This window comes from Penaeus chinensis, chromosome 29 (genome assembly GCF_019202785.1).
Source record: "Penaeus chinensis breed Huanghai No. 1 chromosome 29, ASM1920278v2, whole genome shotgun sequence".
Lineage (NCBI taxonomy): Eukaryota > Metazoa > Arthropoda > Malacostraca > Decapoda > Penaeidae > Penaeus > Penaeus chinensis.
The window spans coordinates 28115265-28137764 of NC_061847.1; the positions used below are offsets into that span (position 1 = coordinate 28115265).

At 34.6% G+C, this 22500-nt stretch overlaps 2 protein-coding genes across 5 annotated transcripts in view; one reads left to right on the forward strand and one right to left on the reverse strand.

The window, feature by feature from the left end:
- The window catches only part of LOC125040814 (ADP-ribosylation factor-related protein 1-like), a 48170-nt gene extending 36241 nt beyond the window's left edge, over positions 1-11929 (forward strand). Inside the window, exons 1-6 of one of the 4 annotated variants that reach the window (XM_047635551.1) lie at positions 3537-3648; positions 6023-6150; positions 6510-6680; positions 7294-7375; positions 9401-9572; positions 10628-11929. In XM_047635551.1, the coding sequence (XP_047491507.1) occupies positions 6058-6150; positions 6510-6680; positions 7294-7375; positions 9401-9572; positions 10628-10718 (609 nt within the window). In that variant the 5' untranslated portion in view covers positions 3537-3648; positions 6023-6057 and the 3' untranslated portion in view covers positions 10719-11929. Of the gene's footprint in view, positions 1-3536; positions 3667-6022; positions 6151-6509; positions 6681-7293; positions 7376-9400; positions 9573-10627 lie in introns of those variants that run through there. The other 3 variants (XM_047635552.1, XM_047635550.1, XM_047635554.1) reach the window with 3 other exon arrangements.
- Positions 11930-15369: 3440 nt separating this feature from the next.
- The window catches only part of LOC125040551 (cryptochrome-1-like), a 48714-nt gene continuing 41583 nt past the window's right edge, over positions 15370-22500 (reverse strand). The window contains exons 6-10 of the mRNA XM_047635146.1: positions 21679-21846; positions 21250-21390; positions 20970-21121; positions 20375-20577; positions 15370-19840 (exon numbers count right to left, since the gene is read on the reverse strand). Coding sequence (XP_047491102.1) covers positions 19704-19840; positions 20375-20577; positions 20970-21121; positions 21250-21390; positions 21679-21846 — 801 coding nt within the window. The 3' untranslated portion in view covers positions 15370-19703. The remainder of the gene's footprint in view (positions 19841-20374; positions 20578-20969; positions 21122-21249; positions 21391-21678; positions 21847-22500) is intronic.

A 22500-nucleotide genomic window follows, 5' to 3' on the forward strand; every position in this document is an offset into this window, starting at 1 on the left:
CACTGTTACATTCACCTCTCCACAACACCTGAACAATTCCATTCGAGGGCCGCCAGACATGAATCCGCGATCTCCAAATGTTGATTCGCATTGGAATGGCATGGCTACCTTTACTCTCATCTATGCAAATTTCCACTCTTCCTACATCAATATCCAAGGAATTCCTGACACATGAACCATATGATATAGTAGAAACCGTTCCACCACTCTTCATTATTCGAAAAATATAATTATACATACCAAATTCAAGGACAAAAAATGTCACTAAATTTAACTGAAATATGGAGAGAGAAGACCAAAACACATGTTTCTTTCAAAGGATAAATCTTTTGAAACTGTGAGTTGTTAATGGCTTCACTTAATTATCTTTTAGTACATATGAATAAATTTAATTATTTAGAATTTGCAACAAAACAAGCATACATTATTCTTTAGGCACACTAATGTTTAAAATTTCCCACACCTAGCGATGGTCATATTTTGGTAAAACAATTAAATAGAGGACGTGAAGCTTCGATGACAGTTTTAAATAACACTGAAAGAGCATTAACTTCCCTTCGATATCCCTTGTCCAAAATGCAAATCAGACAAAATAAGTTAAAAGAACGGTCAAACATCTATACATGAAAATCAGCAACAGACGTCTAAAAAAAACAAGTACCCAAAATGAGGAAGAATAAGAGAAAAGAAGCAGTTTCGAACAACTTCGTTCTCATAAAAAATCTTGGACGTGCGGGGAATCCCTAATGTTGTTGAGAATATGCGAGGTAAGTTTTGAGTTAAAAGTAAGTTAAAACCCAAGAGCTTGATATGATTAACAAAGTCAGTTTAAGCTAAATAAACAAACAGCTTAGGGTGTTCAGAAGAAGAACAAAATCAGGTCAGCAGCGCCTCACCATTAGCAGTTTCTCAGTTTTACTATTATTCAGATTCATACTCCACAGTGTGAACCAAATTTGTATTTTATGCAGCTCTCCTGTGAGGCTATAAGGAAAAAAATATATTTCTGTGGAGAAAATGGGGCTTGATGCCAACATTTTATTAGTGATCCCAGACCACGTATCACACTTGAACATTATAGCAAAGAGCCAAGAGCAATACCTTGAGAAATTCCCGAAAGAAACAAAAAACATAACAGTATAACTTTAACATAAACATTAACACGCTTCTTTATATTGACAACAATGCCAACAAATTGTATAAACTTAAATCCTTGTGATAAACTGTATCAAAATCTGCACTAAAACCTTTCTAAAACCAGAACGTGCCACTAGTAGGAATATTCTCAAACAGAAAGACATTTGGCCAGCAAACGTTCATTATATATATATATATATATATATATATATATATATATATATATATATATATATAATGTTTTTTTTGTAACATTTCCGAAACCCCTAACGTTTGCCCTTTACTCGTACATTAACTTGTAACCTGTTGAAACACCTTTTCATTTTGTATTAAGTTGAAGGCAAACATTTTGATACACTCCGGCCAGCCAGTCAGAGCGCGATATGTTCCCGATATATTTCCCGCAGTGTCAGATGGGTAAGATTTGAAATTAATCATGGCGATTGCAGGAACGACAAGGTAAGAATTTCCAACGTGTCCGAGTCATATGATGTGGTATTGACTTCGGTGGGATGAATGTCTTCAAAATAGTTCTGTACCTCTATGATATAACCTCACAGGCTCAAAAAAAATCAAAGAAATGTTGTGTATCTTGATATGTCGATATAATTCAGTAATTAAGTCAAGTCAATGTTCTTGATCATTTGAATTACCCAGTTGTCATGATTTGGACACGTATAAGATGCATAATCTTACGCACTTTCCACTTTTCATATAAAGAACAATGTATAATAAGGAAAAAATATTTTAACAGAATCTGAGAAATACATTTAAACTTTCCACAGAATGGTATGTAAAATATATCAGTTGCAAAATAGTCAGGTACTTTCTCCATTTTATTTGTAGCTTCCACAATGTTTTACTTGTAATTAAAAATCATACCAGCATATATGTACTTCAGTGGTTTGCTGTTGACCTTTTTATGTGAAATAAAGAAAGATAGGGGCAACTGTCTGGAGTTCAGTTATAATTTTAACATCTGTCAACAAAAAATAGGATGTCCGAGTTTTGCTTCAAACTAACTGCTCACAACCCTCAACACCAGAGAAACAGGGACAGAGATCGCAGGTCGAGAAAATGAATTCAGTCATTCTTAGTGATGAGCATTAAAATCGCCGATAAAGATAGAGCGATTTTTTTTTTTTTTTTATCATCCTCCTGGACAGAAATAAAAAAAACTTAATAGGCAATCATGATATCTATCTATCTGTGAATATGTATGTGTGTGTATATGTATATATATATATATATATATATATCTATGTATATATGTATGTATGTATTTATTTGTATTTATGTATGCTTACACACACACACACATACACACACACACACACACACACACACACACACACACACACACACACACACACACATACACACACACACACACACACACACACACACACACACATACACACACACACACACACACACACACACACACACACACACACACACACACACACACACACACACACACACACACACACACACACACACACACACACACATACACACACATATATATATTCATGAATATATATATATGTATATATGTTTATATATATATATGTGTATTTATATATATGTTTATATATATACATATATATATATGTATATATACATGTTTATATATATATGTTTATATAAATATATATATACATATATATATATATATATATATATATATATATATATATATATGTCTGTGTGTGTGTGTGTGTGTGTGTGTGTGTGTGTGTGTGTGTGTGTGTGTGTGTGTGTGTGTGTGTGTGTGTGTGTGTGTGTATGTGTGTGTGTGTGTGTGTGTATATATATATATATATATATATATATATATATATATATATATATATATATATATATATATACACATGCATAGATATTTACATGTACATACACACACATGAATAGTTGAAAAATAAAGCTATCCCGAAAAGAATTTGTAGAGCGACAAACTAAGATTAAGATTACCAGTATGAATTAGTCTGATAAAAAAAATCAACATTTTTAAAGGTGACAATGAGCAAAAATAGTGTTAATGATATCAATTGTAAGAGTAGAAAATGCCACGAGAAATATGTTATGAAAATGCAGATCAAATAGAATGATTCACAGATTTCGTTTAAGCTGACAAAACTGATGTGAAGGGCACCTATTAGCAAAACTACTAGAAAAAATAAAATAAATAAAATCTCAAAAATAATTCCTAAAAGATCGAGTTCAGGATTTCACTACACGAACGTAATCAAGGTTTGGAAATAAAAAACGAACAAATCGTATCAAATTGAGGATAAAAACTAATGATTAACAAAAGTACAAATTTATAAACTTACTTTCCACTAGAGAAAACATCTACCAGGAGAGCCGTTACGAATATAAAATAACAGAATCACAATGAACTCCAAAAGAAGCCGGATTCACCTTAGCCGAACGCCTCTCAATCAGCTGGCCAGAGTTTGTTGACATATGTGTTGACGTGGAAAGCAACTTTGAATGTCTCCAAAGGTTATTTTCGTTTATTTGGTAGACTATCCACCTCTCTGAGATTATCGTGACTTGTTGTATAGTAATGAAAGAACTCTTGAGGATGTAGCTTAAGCTGATAAAAAGCCGGTTTGGTTGGGATAACTTTGTAAGCTCAGGTTGGGAAGTTAGGAATTACGTGGCTTGAAGTTTTTGTTTGGAAGGATGAAATAACTCGTAGCATAGTATAACTTGGCAAGAAACTCATCATAAATGCTAGTTGTAATTAGAGAATCATTCAACAATATTTTAGAGCTAGATAAGTGCTTGCTTACTAATCCAGCAACACGTAATGTCTGTGGTTCGAGGAACAAAGGTTATTTCATTGTGGGAAGCTTTTAGAGGTTAATGTTTATCGGGTTAGAGCATGAGATTTTTTTTTTCTACGGCTCATAATTTTCTTCAGCATCACATTTATGAATGCTCTGGTACTTCACTAGGTTTTCTTTGTTTTCATCCTACAAGTTTAATCTCTTACGCTCAACTCTAATGGAGTGGATAGCTATGTGGAGGTAGAAAGGCATAACATGGGGAGTCTTACTTACCGTTTTCTCTCTCTCCGTTTCTTTCCATTTTTGTTTCTGTTCGTATTGTTTTTGCTGAATATTCCAGTAGTTTTTACTCTCATTATGTTTCTGTTCATTGACAAAGAAAGTGCTTCTTGACACATTGCTGCCAGATATTTATACTGATCTACTCATAATATTGTTTTGTGAATTTTGTTTGCACATAGGTTGCTCTACAAGTGCTCATACACTATGGAATCCATCAGCAGGACTACGTGACCTCATCTGATTTTCCCTTTTCTTGAGATTTTAGGGAAAAAAAGTTATTTCATAAATTATCAATGTCGATGTTGTTATTACTATTATTGACATTATGATTACACTAATGTTATTAACCTGTTGGATTTAGGTGCCTTGTGGCCTGCTCAGAGACCAGAATCCGAGCATTAGGCTTACTTAAATGATGACTGTCCCAGTTGTGTGGCTTGTAGGCCCATCCGACACAAAACATTTGTGTCCAGTATCACGATGCCATACCTTCCCTTTGCAATGTTATTTTCTGCATAAGTGTTTTTTTGTTCTTTTTTTCTCTCTTTTGTCATTTTCTATGGTTGATATTTGTCATTTGTTATGCTGTATCAAGATGGTATTATACTGTTTTCTTTGAGCAGACTCCATTTTATTATGAGATAGCCTACAACTCTTTCTTTTTGTTGGTGCCGTGAGTGATTAGGACCCCAGGCACTTCTATTCCTAGTGGGAGGTGGCAACCTATAGGATCTATAGGGCACTCATTATCTGGCATCTACCCACTTTATTATCGTTTATTTATTTGCTCTTAAGAATGGGCCCGAATATAAAGCATTCCTTGTTTTTCATCGGATGGACACCAAATGAATAAGTATGATATGTATGATAGGGGGGGAGGGGGAGCCATGTGTGCAGGATTGATGATTCAAAATATTACTTATAAAGTGAGTATTTATGTGAATCTACGGGATCATAAACATCTAATGTGAAAAAGGCCAAGTGTTCATGCACTTCATGAGGCAGATAAAGAGAATGGGGTTTGAAGGCTTAGCTTTCAGGAAATTTTTGGTGGCCATGCACTTCAAATGCTCAGAACACATGTGTAGCTATTAATTCCTATTCCAGTGTGCCAAATAAATGTATCATTTAACTTTTAATTTTTTTAACATTTAAAACCTATGAGTTAGAATTTCTAGAGTGAGGCAGCCACCCCCACTTGCCTCCTTAATCATGGTAATAGTAATGTGCCTTCACCTTCCAGCAAAACAGTGGCTTATGAGACACTCAGGGAGTCCTTTTTCTACTAAAAGGTTAAGCAGGAGTAATATCACATTTAGAAATGTACAGACTGATAGAACAGTGCATAAGAATTGCATGTTTTCAGAACCCTCTTTACTTCTTGGGGGAAAAAAAGAAATAAATAAAATGTAGACTGTTTGAATATTGTTATATCTGACTAACAGCAAGTAAATTTTAAGTAAAGTTTTTGTATAAGTCAGGAGCCATCCTTTAATCCAAGCTCTGAGTGACTGTAAAACATGGATTATCATTATTTAGGGATTCATGTGTGACATCACCCACACATATATACACACTGTTGTTGTTGTGATAACAGGAACATAGTACTTTCCTGTATGTATAAATATGAGGTTCAGTATCAAGATACCTGTATCCCTTGTATTTACAATTTATTCTCAGAAATACATGTTATAAGAACGTTATTTGTCCTATATTGTAGTAAATATAAATGTGATGAAGTAAAATGCAGCTTTTGGAGTACTATTCAAGTGCTAGGTGCATTTTTTCTCTCTTTTTTTTAGGTAGCAGTGAGAAGGCACCTAGAACCAGTGACAGAATGTTCACCCTTTTTTATGGACTGTATAAATACCTCTTCAAGAAAGATGAGTTCTTCGTCCTAATTCTTGGACTAGATAATGCTGGCAAAACGGTGAGTGTGAAAAATAAGAAACCTAATTTCTTTGAAGAATACTGTTCTTGGTTATTAATGATTCTATAAAATCATGGTTGATTGTTTAATCAATTATTATAATTCAGAAGCCCTGGCAAACTTCACTCAGTTAACCTGCGATAGAAATAGATTTTTTAAAGAGTACGTGTATGAGGGGATCAGTATCTCAAAGGCTGTACAGGAAAGTGATTGAGTTGTAAAGATAATCAAATAATCCTTTGTTTATAAAAACTACGGGAATCAGAAAATTTCTTACATTCTTTCCTATAATTGTCACATCTCAGTTAATCATGGTATTTCCATAACCGTCTAGATAAAGTCATGGTTTTACATTACAGACATACTTGGAGGCAGCAAAAACAAAATTCACCAGAGGGTACAAAGGGCTAAACCCAAGTAAGATAACAACGACAGTTGGGCAAAATGTCGGGGGAATAACATACGCAGGAATCAAACTCAGCTTCTGGGATCTTGGTGGACAGGAAGAGTTGCAGCCATTGTGGGAAAAGGTTGGTGAATTTGTATTACAGAGTATGCCATTGTAGGCAAAGCTTTGCTTGTTATTTTATATCATTTTCCTTTGTGACAGTGGATATTCTACACAATTTGCATATTAGAAAACTTTTTATAACTGCTTCTAAACACTGACAGGTGTTATAATGGTAAACTTGTCACGGTGAATGAATATTTATGAAATGTATATTATCGGGAAGAGTCATATGTTGGTTTCATATTACCAAGATAGAATCTTTCTTTTGTGAACATTGTACATTCTTCCCTGCTATGGCAGTATCAAAAATGACATTAAATTCAAGAGAATATCTTCATTTGTGTTGTACCAATGAAACACACTTAACAACATAATTGTATTTATTGCTGCATCATAGTTGGAATATTTGAGCTGACAACAACAGCCCCATTTTAAGTATCATTACTATGGTCATTCAAATTATATGTAAAATGACCAGGAAGGTATAAAAAAGATATGTCAAGAAACATAAAGATATAAAGAAAAAAATATTAGTGATTTTATCAGGAAAGAACAATTAGGAATGGATTTTTTTTTTTTTTTTTTTTTTTTTTTGTGTGTGTGTGCCAAGAATTTTCTCTCTTTAATTTCAGTATTATGCAGAATGTCATGCTGTTATTTACATGGTGGATTCAGCTGATCGAGAGAGAATGGATGAATCCAAAGCAGCATTTGGTGAGTCCTCCTGAAATTTTGGTAGTAAAAAAAGTTGTACAAGTTAAACCTCACTGGTATAGCAAACTCAGAACATGAAATTATTTTTATTTTAATTTATAATACCTTTTATAACATGTCTACTGTCATTTGTGTACACATCACTGCTCTACCATCTCTGGCATTATTTGCTAGTCTATTAGTAGGTAAGTGTAGGAGTAAAATAACAATAATTCGAGATGATACAACATATCAGAACCATCCTCTGTAAGTCCTCTGCATTAGATGTGAACCATAAATTGATTGCAGTCTCAAAGCATTGTTCGTGCACACTGTTAATTGCCAGATTTAATGTCTTGAGCCATCAAAGTATCTCAGATGGTAAATCTGAAACCAGTGGGGTTCAACCTGTATTGGATATTCTTATATTTACATTTGGAAGTGAAAGAAAATGGACAGCTTCACCCCTTGTATGCAGTAGTTTTTTTGTGAATTATGTTGAACATAAATGGATCCACAAGGGCTTAGCCACCAAGGAGATATCCCCACTCCTTGAATTTTTCTTTCTTCTGATACTGTTAATACTGATATCATTATTATTAATATGGACATTATAATGTTAAAAAATAGGGATAGCAATAAAAAATTAAAAGATCTTTCTACAAATTAATGACATGCAATGTATGCCATGCCATCCCAGCATGTAGGGTTAATGAATGAAAAGTGCTTGTCTATCAGAATATCTTATTCATTGTCTAATATATGCATCATCAGAGCACATTTAGCTAAATTTTGTCTTGTTTCAGTACATTATTCTTAATTTGCACAGGGCAAAGAGTGATATATACTTTGTATTTCCAGTCCTTAAATAGATAAATAAAAATCTGCAATTAAACCCTAAAATTACTACAGGCCATTAATAACCAAAATATATATCAGGCAAATTTTTTATTTGTTTACAAATTAAAGTGTTAATGATAATTTTATGGGGAACACAATGAGAAGATGAGTTCATCTCACAATGATTTTCTGCAAAACTCACAATGAAAATTTACCAGTTAACATACTAGTTTATCTGTGTATTTAAGACACGTTATATGAAAATCTGTGTTTGTAATTTTTGTAATGCCACAATCAGATGCTTATCCTATATCACAGGTATTTGTGTGTATATATATATATATATATATATATATATATATATATATATATATATATATATATATATATATACTTACAAAGTAACCCAAAAATACTTTAGTATGAATAATAATGATGATAATAGATAATTCACATAATATGGTTAGACCAAAGTTGTGGCACTGAGGATATAATGTCCTTCAGCCTTCAGCTATAATGCCCACGACGGCAAGTTGGCGTCACCCCGGCCCATAGCCAGATTTTCTCATGACGGCTTGTTTATGTCACTCACCCTTCTAGCCAAATTTTTTTCATGACATGCTGGCCATGTCATTCAGATTGTAGGGGTTAATAACCCTTTTACAAACCATTTGGATGACCTGATGAACTGATACTGTTAACCACTGAAAAATACTTTAGTCTTAATTATTTAAAAATTAAGCAACTCATTTAAGATATGTATGTAAAAGTTATGTATTTATATATACTGGAATTTTAACATTTGAATTAGACTGCTTGAGTAATTTGTACATGTATATTTTGTATTTTGAAGAGAATCGATTCCTAAGCTGGAAATCTAACTTGATTATATTCTTTTAGGTATGAAAAGGAACAATGATTTGAAAGTTGGGGATAAAAGCTCAAGAGTATGAGGCCCTATGAGGCTTTTATATTCTTACTTTTATTACTTTTATTAGCAATAATGATAATTATAATATTATTGTTATTACTAATGGAAAGAGTACTTAATCAAGACATATTAAAGTTGAATGCTGTAGAGGTTGATATCTTGTCAAAGTTAATAGTTTATCAACTGAATAAGGGCAACTGAATGCATTATGTTCAGAAATTTACAGGGTGAAGTCTCCCTACTGAAAAACTTATTAGACTTATATTTCATTTTAGACAAAATGATCTCGAGTGAGAACATGACAGGCGTTCCCCTTCTCGTCCTGGCCAACAAACAAGACATTCCTGAGTGCATGGGAGTACGAGAAGTAAAGCCAATCTTCAACCAGTCCGCTGACCTTATTGGTCGCAGAGACTGTATGGTGATGCCTGTGTCTGCCTTAACAGGGTGAGTAGCTTAGAAAAAAATAGGGCTCAGAGATCCGATTAGTTGTTTAAAATATGACCTTTAGTTATGACAGAGATGCAATATTGTCTTTACTTTCAAGTTCACCACTTAACACTGCCAACAAGTGAACTGCAAGTGAAGTTGGCTCTTGAAACCATCCCTGACTTGTTTTGGTATCTGTTTCATTTACAAAGAGTTAAAACTTGTGATTTACACATTCTATATTCACTTAGTGGTGAATATAGAAGTGGTGGGGATTGTACTGCATTTCCTTTTTTTGCTCTTTCTGGTATATTGATCAAATATATGAAATGACAACTTTTGAGGCAGTTTGTAAACCAAATGCATCCTGAGCACCTTCCTCATTGCATATACTTCAGTAGATTAGAGTGAGTCACTGAACATCTCAATATGACAAAGTGAGAGGAAAGCATTTGCACAAGTTAAAATTGGAAGGAATTGGGAAAGATGAGCAAAAATACATGAGTTATTACTTCGAAGAAAACATTTTTGTTTCAACGTTGGATGGATGCAATTATGTGTCTACTAGATGATAAGGGATCTTTCATCATTTGGCACTTATTGATATATCTTAAGCATTAATCATGTGAAATCTGTTAAGTCTTCAATGATTTGAATTAAAAAAGTAAATGTAGTAAATGAGCCATAGAGTGCAATGATTATAGCACATGCCAATGACTCTGGCACAAAAATGTTGGATTCAGGACAGTAACACATAAGCAGATTATAAGATTAGAATCATATTTGCCATCAAAGACTAATGTAATAATACACAAGTAATTTTTTTTATTTTGGTTACAATACACCAATTATTTTTCAGGTTATATTTTGCACTAGAGCCCATGGAATGACTGAAAGTTATTCTGAATATTTTTTTCTCCAAATTGAAAGTTTCTGATATTATACATGTACTTGTAGTAGAAGCAAGTTAGTAAACTCATACTTCATGATATCTGTATTGAGTCAGAGTACTATACATAATAATTCATATATATCCTTTAGATATCAAACCATATCTTTTGCACATTTTCCAGAGCTGGAGTGGATGAAGGAATTGACTGGCTGGTTGAGTGTATCAAGCGAAACAGTGACGTCAGACCGCCTCCCAATCATGATGACACGTGATGGTACAACGTAACAGGGTGTGTGTGGTTGTCTCGCGCATGGCTTGGACTGTTTTGTATGTTCTGAAGTTCACGAATACATTTTCAATATTTTAGAAGTGCTTACAGTACGTCTGTTAAGCAAAATGAGCTTATTTTTCAGAAATTAGAACTTTGACAAAAGGGTTAATGTGAAGAAAATTTGTCATTTATTGACAGAACTGAAGAGTGAGGGTTTGTTTACCCGTTTCATACCTTATTTTATAGATATGACTGTAGAAATTTGGTGAATTGTGCATTTTCTTTTCTGTCTTCTGTTTTTTGTAATACCATAGTAAAGTACCTGCTTAATTTTTTTTCTTTTTATTATTATTATTATTATTATTATTATTATTATTACTACTATTATTATTATTATTATTATTATTATTTATAAAATAGGATTAACCTTGGCCTGAGACTATGATGTCTTGTGATTGTCAAGAACAATATGGTACAAGTTCTCCTTGTATATACAGTGTAAAAAATTTAATAGGAACACCCATAATGTAGTTTATTGCTATTGTTACTCGTGATGTTTTTGGAGTGCAGTTATCATAGGAAAGTAGTCATGTAAATCTCATAATGAGTCATGAAAACTGCAATACTTGGTTAGATAACTATATTAATTTATATAATGAAAGTATATAGGAAAGAATATTAATGTTATTTTTATGGTTGTACATTCCTCTTATCTATAAACTTGTGGATGTAGGATATGCATTTTTTCAAAACTGATATGCCTCTGAACTTAAACAATATCTTATGTTAGTAAATTTAAATGATTACTACTTTGTGATATAAACACTGGAACTGTTCCACTCTTTCTGGTGTTAACTAGGCATTATACTAGACATTTTCTTGGTTTAAACTAAAGAAGGGTAAATTTTATTTGGGCTTCTCATTTTGTGTTTATCCTTATTCTTATCTTTAATGTTATCTCCATTTATATCTCTTCCTCAATCTAAATTTAAATTGGTCTCATTTTGTGTCCCTTATCTTTTTCACCAACAATTTAGAGCGAATGATTCAGAGGCATGTGAATATGAGGATCATGGGGATTTCAATGCTTAAACAGTATGACATCAGTATCCATATTAAACAGTGAATAGATATTCAACAGAGTGTACACTGGATACATATTGTTTAGAAACTGTATTCATTATATACAATAAAGATCCTGTTGTTTGGCTTCTTGGTAATTTTAAATCCTACAGTTGTTGATACTATAAACCTGTGACTTTATAGCTGTGCTGCAGTTTTATTTTCATTAAAATTATAGGAGAGAATGTGGTAGATGGGGTGGAACTTTTAGATTACCTGATGCAACAGGTAAAGTGAGAAGGAGGGGTAGGCACTGGGGAAGTGGTAGAGACTTGAGTATCTGGATTTATAATGGCAAAATAATTTAAGAGTGAGAAAGGGAGTAGTGGATTTTCAGTCTTTTCTTCTGCCCCTTTCCTTCTCTTCTTCATCTCCTCCTTATGTCAACTTTCTAAGGTGTGAGAGCTGTGATGAAAGGATGAAAGACTGGCTTTGCGTCAGTCATGAATGGCCTCCGAGAGCCATGGGCACGGTATTCCCTTGGTTAATTGGCGAGCTCTTACCTATCATTGGGGCCCTGAGTGGTAGACTGTTTCTCCCTATTTATTTCAGGATTACCATGGCCAATAATAAAGATTTTTTTACCCTTACTAAGGTCATTAAGCCTTGCTCCCTTCAGCAACTAGCCTATCTAAATATGATTTCATTGGTTTCCTGACCCCTGCCTCTCCTTTGACCATGGCTCCAACCACTGATACTATACCCCTTTCTCAGTGTTTGCTGTCAACTCTATCCATTCCTAGTCATCCACCCAGGTCATTACTCAACCTTCAGAATACACCCCTTCCTCTCTCTCAACATCCTCCTCCTAATACACAATCTTCATCTCCCTTATTACTACTCATCATCCTTATTGTCCACCTCCTAACAGTACTACCTCCCTCCATACCACCCCATCTTCCTCTCGCCCTCGTCCAACTGCTTCCACCTCTGATTCCCCCTACAGCCCCATACTCTGACAATATCAATATCTCCAAAATTCAAATAGGCAAAGTTTCCTTTCATAGTCATTCCAATTATTCATACCTTGTAACAGTTTCATGCTAGTCTCAAGCTCGTGCATTATCTACCCTGGCTGACCTCACTGGCAACCCTATGCCTGCCCAATCTCACTCCTCCCTTAATACTTGTACCGGAACTGTTTCCATCTCTCCAACTGATTGTCCTATCTACACCTAGGACTAGGTCAGACTGTGAAAACAACTTGCTTGCATGCCTTGTCAACTATGATGCAGTAGCAGTCCTAACCTGTCTGACCATATCGACCCCTTCCCCGTCAATGTCAGAAATGTTGGTGTTTTGACCACCCAGCCAACACTTGCTTCACTGCTGCTTTTTCTATACCTAGTCATGACCTTTCAAATTGCTTTGCTCAGTCATGCAGTGTGCCAATTGCTATAATGTATTTTATAGGAGTTACCCTGCCTACAAGCTCAAATCTGAGGTAGCAGTTCTCAGATTCAAACTAGGTCTCACTTTCGGAGAAAGAAGTGGCGCTGAGTAAAGTAGAACAGCGGATAACAAAAGGATGACTGTGTAGGAGGAAGAAATGAAGTGGGGAAGTTGGGAAAGAAGTGATGTCTTCTGAAGGTATAGTAATGGCTTACGTGGATGATTCAGGATGGATCTAGAGAACGGCAAGGATAAAGGAGAGGGTAGTAGCAGTGGTTGGAGTCGTCATCAAGGGAGAGGCAGAGGTAAACCAAAGAAGTCAAATTTAGATATGCTAGTTTATGAAGGAGCAAACCTCAGAGGGTAGAAAATCTTCATTATTGGCCATGGTGAGCCTTAAATATGTGGGCAAGAGAAATGTTCTACTCCTCTAGGTCCCCATAAGGGTTAGAGATTAACCAAATCCTTTCAGCACAGTTCTTACACCATAAGAAGTGGACAGAAGAAAGGGTTGGAAAAGAGAGGGAGAAATAAAAAGACCATGCGAAACTGGCTGAGCTGATGGGCCTCAGTCCCCATATCCTATGCCCCCCATGACAGGTATGGGATTGGGGGAATATTTATGGGAGCAAAATGCTTAACCCACTGCCGCTGGGGAAAATGAATAAAAAATTGAGAGAATGCAATGTTCATTTTCTATATTTTTGTGAAATGTCTCTGTACATAGATGGCTCTGCTGATTGCTCCCCCCCAATCCCTTGCCCTTTGTTGTCGTGGGGGGCTTAGGAGGCGGAGACTGGGACCCAATGCTGGGACCCAGTGCTGGGGAACTCCCCAACCTTGGGACTCGGCCCTCGACTCTACAAATTTTGCATGGTCTTTTTTTCCCCCTCCTACTTTTTCCTTTCTGTCCCTTCACCAACCCCTTCTACTATCCACTTCCTAAGGTGTGAGAGCCGTGCTGAAAGGATGAAAGGCTGACTTTGTGCCAGTCCTGAATGGCCTGAGGGAGCCATGGGCATGGTATTCCCCTGCTTTAGTTGTCTAGCCCTTACCCCTCAAGCGACCCTGAGGGGTGGACCGTTTCTCTCCCCAACATACTCCAGGCTTATCATGGCCAACAATGAATAACCATTAACCATTAACCATTAACCATATCATTATTAGAGGCAATGAGGCTTGCCTCTTCATCAAATAGCTCCACCAATTCAAACTCGCCCGATTCCCTGACCCCAGGCTCTCCTTTGACCATGGCTCTGAACACTACAACTAATACCCCCTCCTCAATGCCGACTAGTACAGTATCCACCCTAATCAACACCCCAGGAGATATTTCTACTCCCAACATGCTCAACTTCAACAACTATACCCCCACAACCTTCTTCATCAACTACCCCATCCTCCCTTATTACTACCTTACAACCTTATTGTCCACCTCCCCATAACACTACCTCCCTCTTCCACATGCCCCCGTCCTTCTACTACCCCCATCTCTACAAAATTCTTAAATAATCTATTTAGCCCAGCCAAATGGGACCAATTTTTCGTGATCCCTCCCACAACTTCTCACTTTCTGCTTTGACAACCTGTTTTCATTCCTCAAATGCATATACATCCTTCACTTGATCTAACCCCTATACATTACCTTACCCAACCTTAACCCATTTACTCGTCAATTCCTTTGCCCAGCTTTGACAACTAATCACTAACTCAACCACCCTTCACTACCATTTACTATAGTGCTACATGACCTTAGATGTCTAGCACATTTATTTTGCTTTTAACCATTAACCATTAACCATCTGCTTATTGCTGATTTCACCTTTCCTTGAATTGGCGGGAAAAACGTATTTTTTACTAGTACTATGAATATCGATGGTGTTATTTTTATTATAAACATTATAATTACTATAAAGTTATAAACATTAGTAACAGCAAAATAAGATAGTGTAAAATATTTTCATAAATCAAAGAAAAGGGTAAACGGGTGAGACTGGCAGTACTCATAACTGGCTCACTGGTAACTTTGTATAAGTGTAGCCATCATTGTGTAAAACAATTAAACAAGTAAACTCACAGTGGGCGTGGCATGGACGTACGTGACGTGCCCGTTGGCAATGGGTTAATTAAAAAATTTATAGCCAGAATAAACCATTTTATTGACATTTGTATTATGTACAAAGTTAATATAAACAGAGGATGATGGGACTGTAGTATAGCTATTGCAGAATCTGAAAATTATTAAATACACAAAATCCATTTACCAACTCATTAATAATCTTTGCACTGATACAATAATTCAGACTGTGTACTTAACATTTAATGTAAATATCAAAATATTATACTTTTCTTTAATAATAATAATTAAAAAAAATCATTTCTATAAAAATAACTTTATAATCATAATGACTGGAATTTCACATCATGAGAACAACATAAAGGAGTATAAATTTTACCATCATCTGGTTACCTCACAAAGAGAATTATATAACTATGTTAAAATAGAAAATAAAAGAACTCTTGGAGTAGTTTTCACGGTTGATGAGAGAAAGAGCAAGATAATCATGATGTTTGCACAATTTAAAACAAATGGAATATTTTGAGCAGGACTTAATGCTTTGTTGAAAAGAAAAAGAAAAAAAAAAAATCATTCTGTAATACCAGGCATGAAATGTGATGCAATAACTATTCTCACACAAACGTTATACTATACATGCTAAAAAAGGGTCTTACTGAAAATGTACAAATGAGAGTATTACGTTACTTTACTTCGCTGGTCATAAGCTACCTATCTTCTGGAATGATGGGCAGGGTCTGTTTTGTAGAAAAATGGAGTATAAGTTCTGAGATATGTACATCAGCTAACCAGAAATCCTACAGGAGTGAAGTTCAAACTGGTCCAAGATGCAAATTTATTCCAAGATTTAAATACTGAAAATTATTACTGCTGAGAGTGATTGGTCTTTCCAGCCACTCAGCATTTGATGACAAGAGTATAGTTGTAGCTGGTTGACAGATTACATAGATACAACTGCACTACTGAACTGGAGTCTAGCAAGTCTATTTGAATAGAGGTATATTTCCATAAGGACAATCACAATGCTATATAATTCAAATATATGATAATAAAAAATTATTTTCTGAAACTGCATTATTATACAGTTTGACATATCCCAATGCTGTTCATAAAAATACATACACTACCTAACCAGAGACACAAGTAGGAGGAACACAGGAATCTTTTCTTGTATAAAATCTAGAGGAGGAACACAGGCATCTTTTCTTGTATAAAATCTAAAGACTTTTTCCATAAAGCTATACGTAAACTGAACCAATTATCAAGATGACAAAATTTACATTTTAATCATAAGTAAAAATAGGAAAACTCCCTGGAAAGCACATCTCTGTGAATTAACTGATGTTTTACTGGAGGTTTACACTATTGTTATATTAGCCTCTAAAGCAGAGGTGTCAAAACTTGTAGCCTACAATGAGAAAATAAGAAAAAGTAACTGGAGAAGCCCTTGTAATTTGTCATATGGTCAAGTAAACAATATGACAACACTATCAGGAGATGATAATTTGTTTTGACTAGCAAAAATGCTATCTGAATAATTAATTGGTGAACTAGGTGGCATACTGAATTTTCCAAATCTGAATGATCTGCAGTTTTGCCATGTTATTAACCCCTACTTCACTGAAAGTGTGTTTTGGTGTACATGTATACTCTAAGTGCCTGCACCATACCATATCCATAATGTTGCATGTAGGTACATCTATTATATGTAAAGGGATGAGCAGTAAGATGATAATTTTGTTTTTAACCCAATGCCACTGGAAAAATATGATGTTCAGTGTAATATTGTTTAGTGTATCTATAGCATCTAAGAGTATGAATTTCATATTAAACTATGCTTATCAGAAAACTATAGCAACAATAGAACATTACTTTTACAGGACTTTGATATTATTATTGCCATCAATGACTTGATTCGTTACTCTCTATCCAGTTCTTCTATGAGGTCTGTTATTCTGCTGCTGGCTAGTGAACAGTGAAATACGATACCAGCTTTTAAAAAAATGCAAAGACATTATTTAGAACATGATATGGAATATAAGATATTGGGTAGTAAAACCCTATATATACACACAAACTCTAAAGTGAAATCCAGTTTACATGAATTATTTTTGACTTTGCAGACCTTGAAACCATGAAATTCAGTAAACAGCAAAGTAACTGCAGGTAATAAATGGGCAAAAATTCAGTTGTACATCCTCAACAATAAAAAGAAAAACAGAATATATACTTATTAGCCACCATCTTATGGTAATTTTTCTTCCACTCTTCTTCTCAAATTTTCCTTCACTGTTTAACTATGGTAAAATTAATATAAATGTGCTTTCCCTGCCTTATGCCTATTACAGTGCATCACTTCTTTGGTACAAATACAATGCAATGTCAAGTGGCTGAGGTCGTAGAAAGAGACATAAAGATTAAAAACAAAATACGAGAATAAGGTATATATCTGGAGAAAAGAATAATGATGAATGACATTGCAAATAGCAGTTGTAATATCCAATACCCAAATCTTGTCCTCAGTTTTGGGAAGCCTTTTCCACCATAGTAATAGCAAGTGCAGTAAGCAGTATTAGATATATGTAACAGTAATAGATGACAATAGCAGAGACTGCAGCATATGTAGTAAAAGGAATACTAGTTTTAGTATCAGAAATACTAATAATGTTATTACCACTTCTGACCAACTACTGCTGTTACTCTAATATCATTACTTCTACTACTAAAATTAATACTATAACTGCTACTACTATTGCTATAAAAATGTTTGGCAACATTAAAATAAAGAAACACATGAAGAAAACAAAAGCCAATTTTGTTGTAAAAACAATTGTTTAAATAAAGTTTTTTATGTATTTAGTGTGATCAGATAAAAGCAGTTATTTTGTTCTCAATGACATCTGTCATAAAGGGTTTACAGAGAAACTGCGCATTGCTTCACATTATAAAACATTGGTTTATTCAGTCTCAAAACTTCCTTCTGTAACTACAATATTTAATTTTCTCTTTGTTCCCAGGATCCATATTCTAAAATAATTGTTGATTTATGAATAAATGTGCTACAGACAGTCATCGACCTCTCACTGTCCACTGGTAGGGACAGTCTCACATGCGCACACACACCAGTGCACAAGACATACAATCTAGTTGTGTATATATACTGTATTCCATACACATACTTGGTAATGGTTCCCCTAGTCAACTTATCTACAAATACAGTAACATGGTAATCAATCTTTGTACATATTTCATTTCAGAGTAACAAAAGCAAATTTATAAGATTCTGATATGTACAAAATTTTCAGGGGATGGGATGGGTGGGGAGAGGAGGGAAAGAAGTAGAAAATAATTGTGATAATTGTAATAAATAAAAACCAAAACTAGAGTTGCACATATAAAATATATTTAGCTTTACTTACTTTTTCTAATTATTAATATAGGATTTAAATAATGAGAAACATGCTTCCACATCTATCATCAGTAATGTCAATACATATAATACAGAGATACTCTGTATTCTCTCTTTCGTCTAAGCGTTTCATTTCAATAAAATCAGGGTGTAATCTCTCACACAGCTTTAACAATTGTCGACTAATGCAAGGATGTTACATCATCAGCAATCACTGTGTTCTGAAATTATCAGTAACTGTACATTTGACATTTGTCAGCTCAGTATGTCATCTGCCTGCTGATATAACATATTTATTATTTCATACATATTCACATAATTAAAATTACTTTTTTTTCTATTTCTCAAACTTCTAGAGATAGTAAGGTATTATAAGAAGGCAATCACATTAGCAGGCTCACATATTGTTTTACAATATTAAATGAAGGATACTACATTATACTATCAAACAGTATAATAATAATAATAATGATGATCATAAAAAGAAAATATGATAATAATAATCATAATGGGAGCAGAGATAGTAGTAATATCCACAATAATAATAACCATGAAAAAACAACATATATACTAAAACCAACAATATTTGTCATTAATAATAATTAACAACAATAATAATAATATTCATGACTAATAAAAGCTTAAAATTTCCCATAAAATCTTGGGTCATCATAATGAGTCCTAACCAGATCCACTTTGTGACATCTTTTAAATAATTTTTTTTTTTACCAACTAATGGATACAGTAACACCTCAAATCCCGACATCCTCCCCTCACAATTGACAACTCCACGTGTCAAGTCATCAAAATTTCCTGGAATGACTTCTACCAGGTGTACAGACATCAAATGGAAAGGGGGAGTATAAGGGGGTAGGAGGGGTTCCACATTCCCTTCAGTTGAATAACCACTCGAGCCGACCAGGAGAGAGAGAGAGAGAGAGGAAGAAACCTCCTCAACTCTCATGGTCGTCCGAGGCCGGTGTGAGTCAGGCCTGCACCTGTACTCTATAGTTGGAGTCGCGCTGAATGTCACTCTTGCCATTCTTGTTGCTGCGTGGCTTCTCATAGTCAGGGGGTGGTGGAGGATAGTGATCCACTTTGGGGGACTTGATGGCTGGATGTACTATAAGGGGGGAAAAAAAAATAAAAATAAATAAATAATAATAATAATAATAATAATTCAATCATTTCAAGTAGTAAAGACAAAGTCAGTATGCAAACAGGAGGCGAACAGATTTTTACACATCTGGTGTTTGGTTACTTGAAGTTTGTATGTATATGAGGTTTTCTCAAGGCAGATTAATTGCAGTAACAATGGAATACTACTGATTGTGTATATCTAATATATATGTAGCTTTTGTGCTCAAATGAAATTCTTAGCAAACTTCTTAACTCACAAAAAAGACTCCCAAGATATATAAAAAGTAAACTTATCCTAATTCCAACCTCATTAAAATCAAACTTTAAAAGTAAAAATCCACACTGTTAATGTCAATTTATTTGACCCATCTTATAAAGCAAGATAATTACACATAAAACAGTATATAAAAATAAAAAAGGTCACTCTTTGGATAAAAAATTGAATATTTATTGCAATAAATACTAAAGATAATAACAATAATGTTAATAACAGTAAATTTCTCTTTACACCACTCACTTGTTCCTCTATAATGAACCAGCTGCTGGTAGACCTGCTTCATTCGCTCAATATTATTCTGGCTCTGCTTAATGTGATCCACCATTGGCATGGGGTAATCTCTGCTAATGATGCACTTCGCAGCTCTCTGTACTGACTCGGGCGCAGTCCAGGGTTCATGGATGTACTTGGTGGGGAAGTTCTTAAGCACAGGCAGGTAGGTTCTGAAAAGGATTGGAAGAGAAAATATAGAAGGCTATTTTGACATGAAGAATTGTGAGAGAAGAGGAATAAGGAGAAAGAATTGAAAGTGGATGGGGAAGGGAATGCCCCCTCCCCAAAGAAAAGGGGATAAATATATAATGTCAGACAGATGGGAAACTGAGATCCCTGAAAATATATGAAAGATAAAAAAGATACAGAAGACTGAGGAATCAGATAAATCAGGGCTTGAAATTAACACTCGACTGAGAACAGAAATAGGAAAACTGACGGTTAGAGAAAAAGATTAGTTTCAGGTTGTTAAAAACCCTGTACCACAATTCTCTTGACAAAATCCCCATTTTTACATTGATCCAAAGCTACCATATCCAGAATCTTAACCACACAAGCTTACCGAATAAAGTCCCCATTGGGATCTGCCTTCCTGCCATACCGAACAGGACAGTAACAATGGAAGAACTGCTGGAAGAAGGATGAACAGGACAACCACATCCATGAACCAGCATTGACTGACCAATCTGCATCCAGCAAGAGTTCATCAAACACCTGAAATCATTAATTATTCATATTTATGAAATATATAAATACATATATTTTTTTTCAAGAAGTATGGTAAAGGTCAACATTTCATGTATCTCATTCAGTAACAATAACAATAATCATATCAAACTTACCTTCATGCCCTCTTCCCATGACACCCACAAGTCCCCCCGCGTCAGGAAACATGCAACAGCATGCCTTGCTACATTGTGGATCCATCCTTCTGTCCGCAATTGGGTCATGATGGCGTCTACCCATGGATAACCAGTCTGACCCTAAGATTATAATTAAAGCTGATGAATTGAAAACAGAGACCAGGAAAATCTTTGACAATTTTACTTTAAAAAAGAGGCTTAGTGTTGAGTATTGATAAATTTAGAGCAGAGATATAACAAAACAAAATATGATGAACTATATATCAATTCAAATAAAAAACTGCAGGTAGGGGATGTAATACTACTTCTAATGTCTACACTTTTTGTACACTCAAAAAGGATAGAAGTGAAAGAGTGTAACAGTATATTTGATGTCATGATTCCTCTTGCATATAAAAAAATACTTACATTTGCCCATTTGGCAAGTGCTTCTGGATTCTTATCCCAAGGTATTTGTACACATATTGGGTTCCCTTCCATGTGGTCAAATTTAGGGTTGTTGGTCGCAGCAGTATAGTAGAACTCCCGCCAAAGTAACTGGCCATGTAAGGATAGTGGTGGGGGTGATTTCTTTATCTGAAAGGTAAAGTTGAAATATTGGGGACAACTCATAAGTACCATTTTATTTCATCACATGATACATATCATAAAACTAATTATCTCTTTCCATGAGTCATGCTATCAAAGAAAAGAAGAAAAAAATCTGGGGCAGTATTCTTCAAAGGTCATAGATTTTTCTTTGACATATTTAAAATAAAGACTGACCAAAAAACAGCCTCTGACCCAAGAATGTCATTGAATTTGTCTGACTTGATCTGTGGACTGCCTATAGTGATTTCATCTCTGACTGGCACCGTGCCACATTCCCAAAGTTACCGCTGAACTAGAACTGATATTTACATTCTAAAAGAATTTATAACATTAATACAATGTAATACTGAAATAAAATTATTACTGCAGTGAACCTCACATATATAATGAGTATAATATTACATATCTATTATCTTTTATATGTTTATGTGGCACCCTCTACATTTGTCAAGATTATATTAGTTGAGAAGGCATATAGTGCCATTTGTATTTATCTCAGAGAAAACTGCCGTAATGATGAAGGAACCAGCTCAATTAATGTTTAATAACAATGAATAAAAAAAATGTCTTCCCATCATCACTGATGTGGAGTTGTCTTCAACAACTAAAATCACATTATTATCACCAGCATCTCATAAA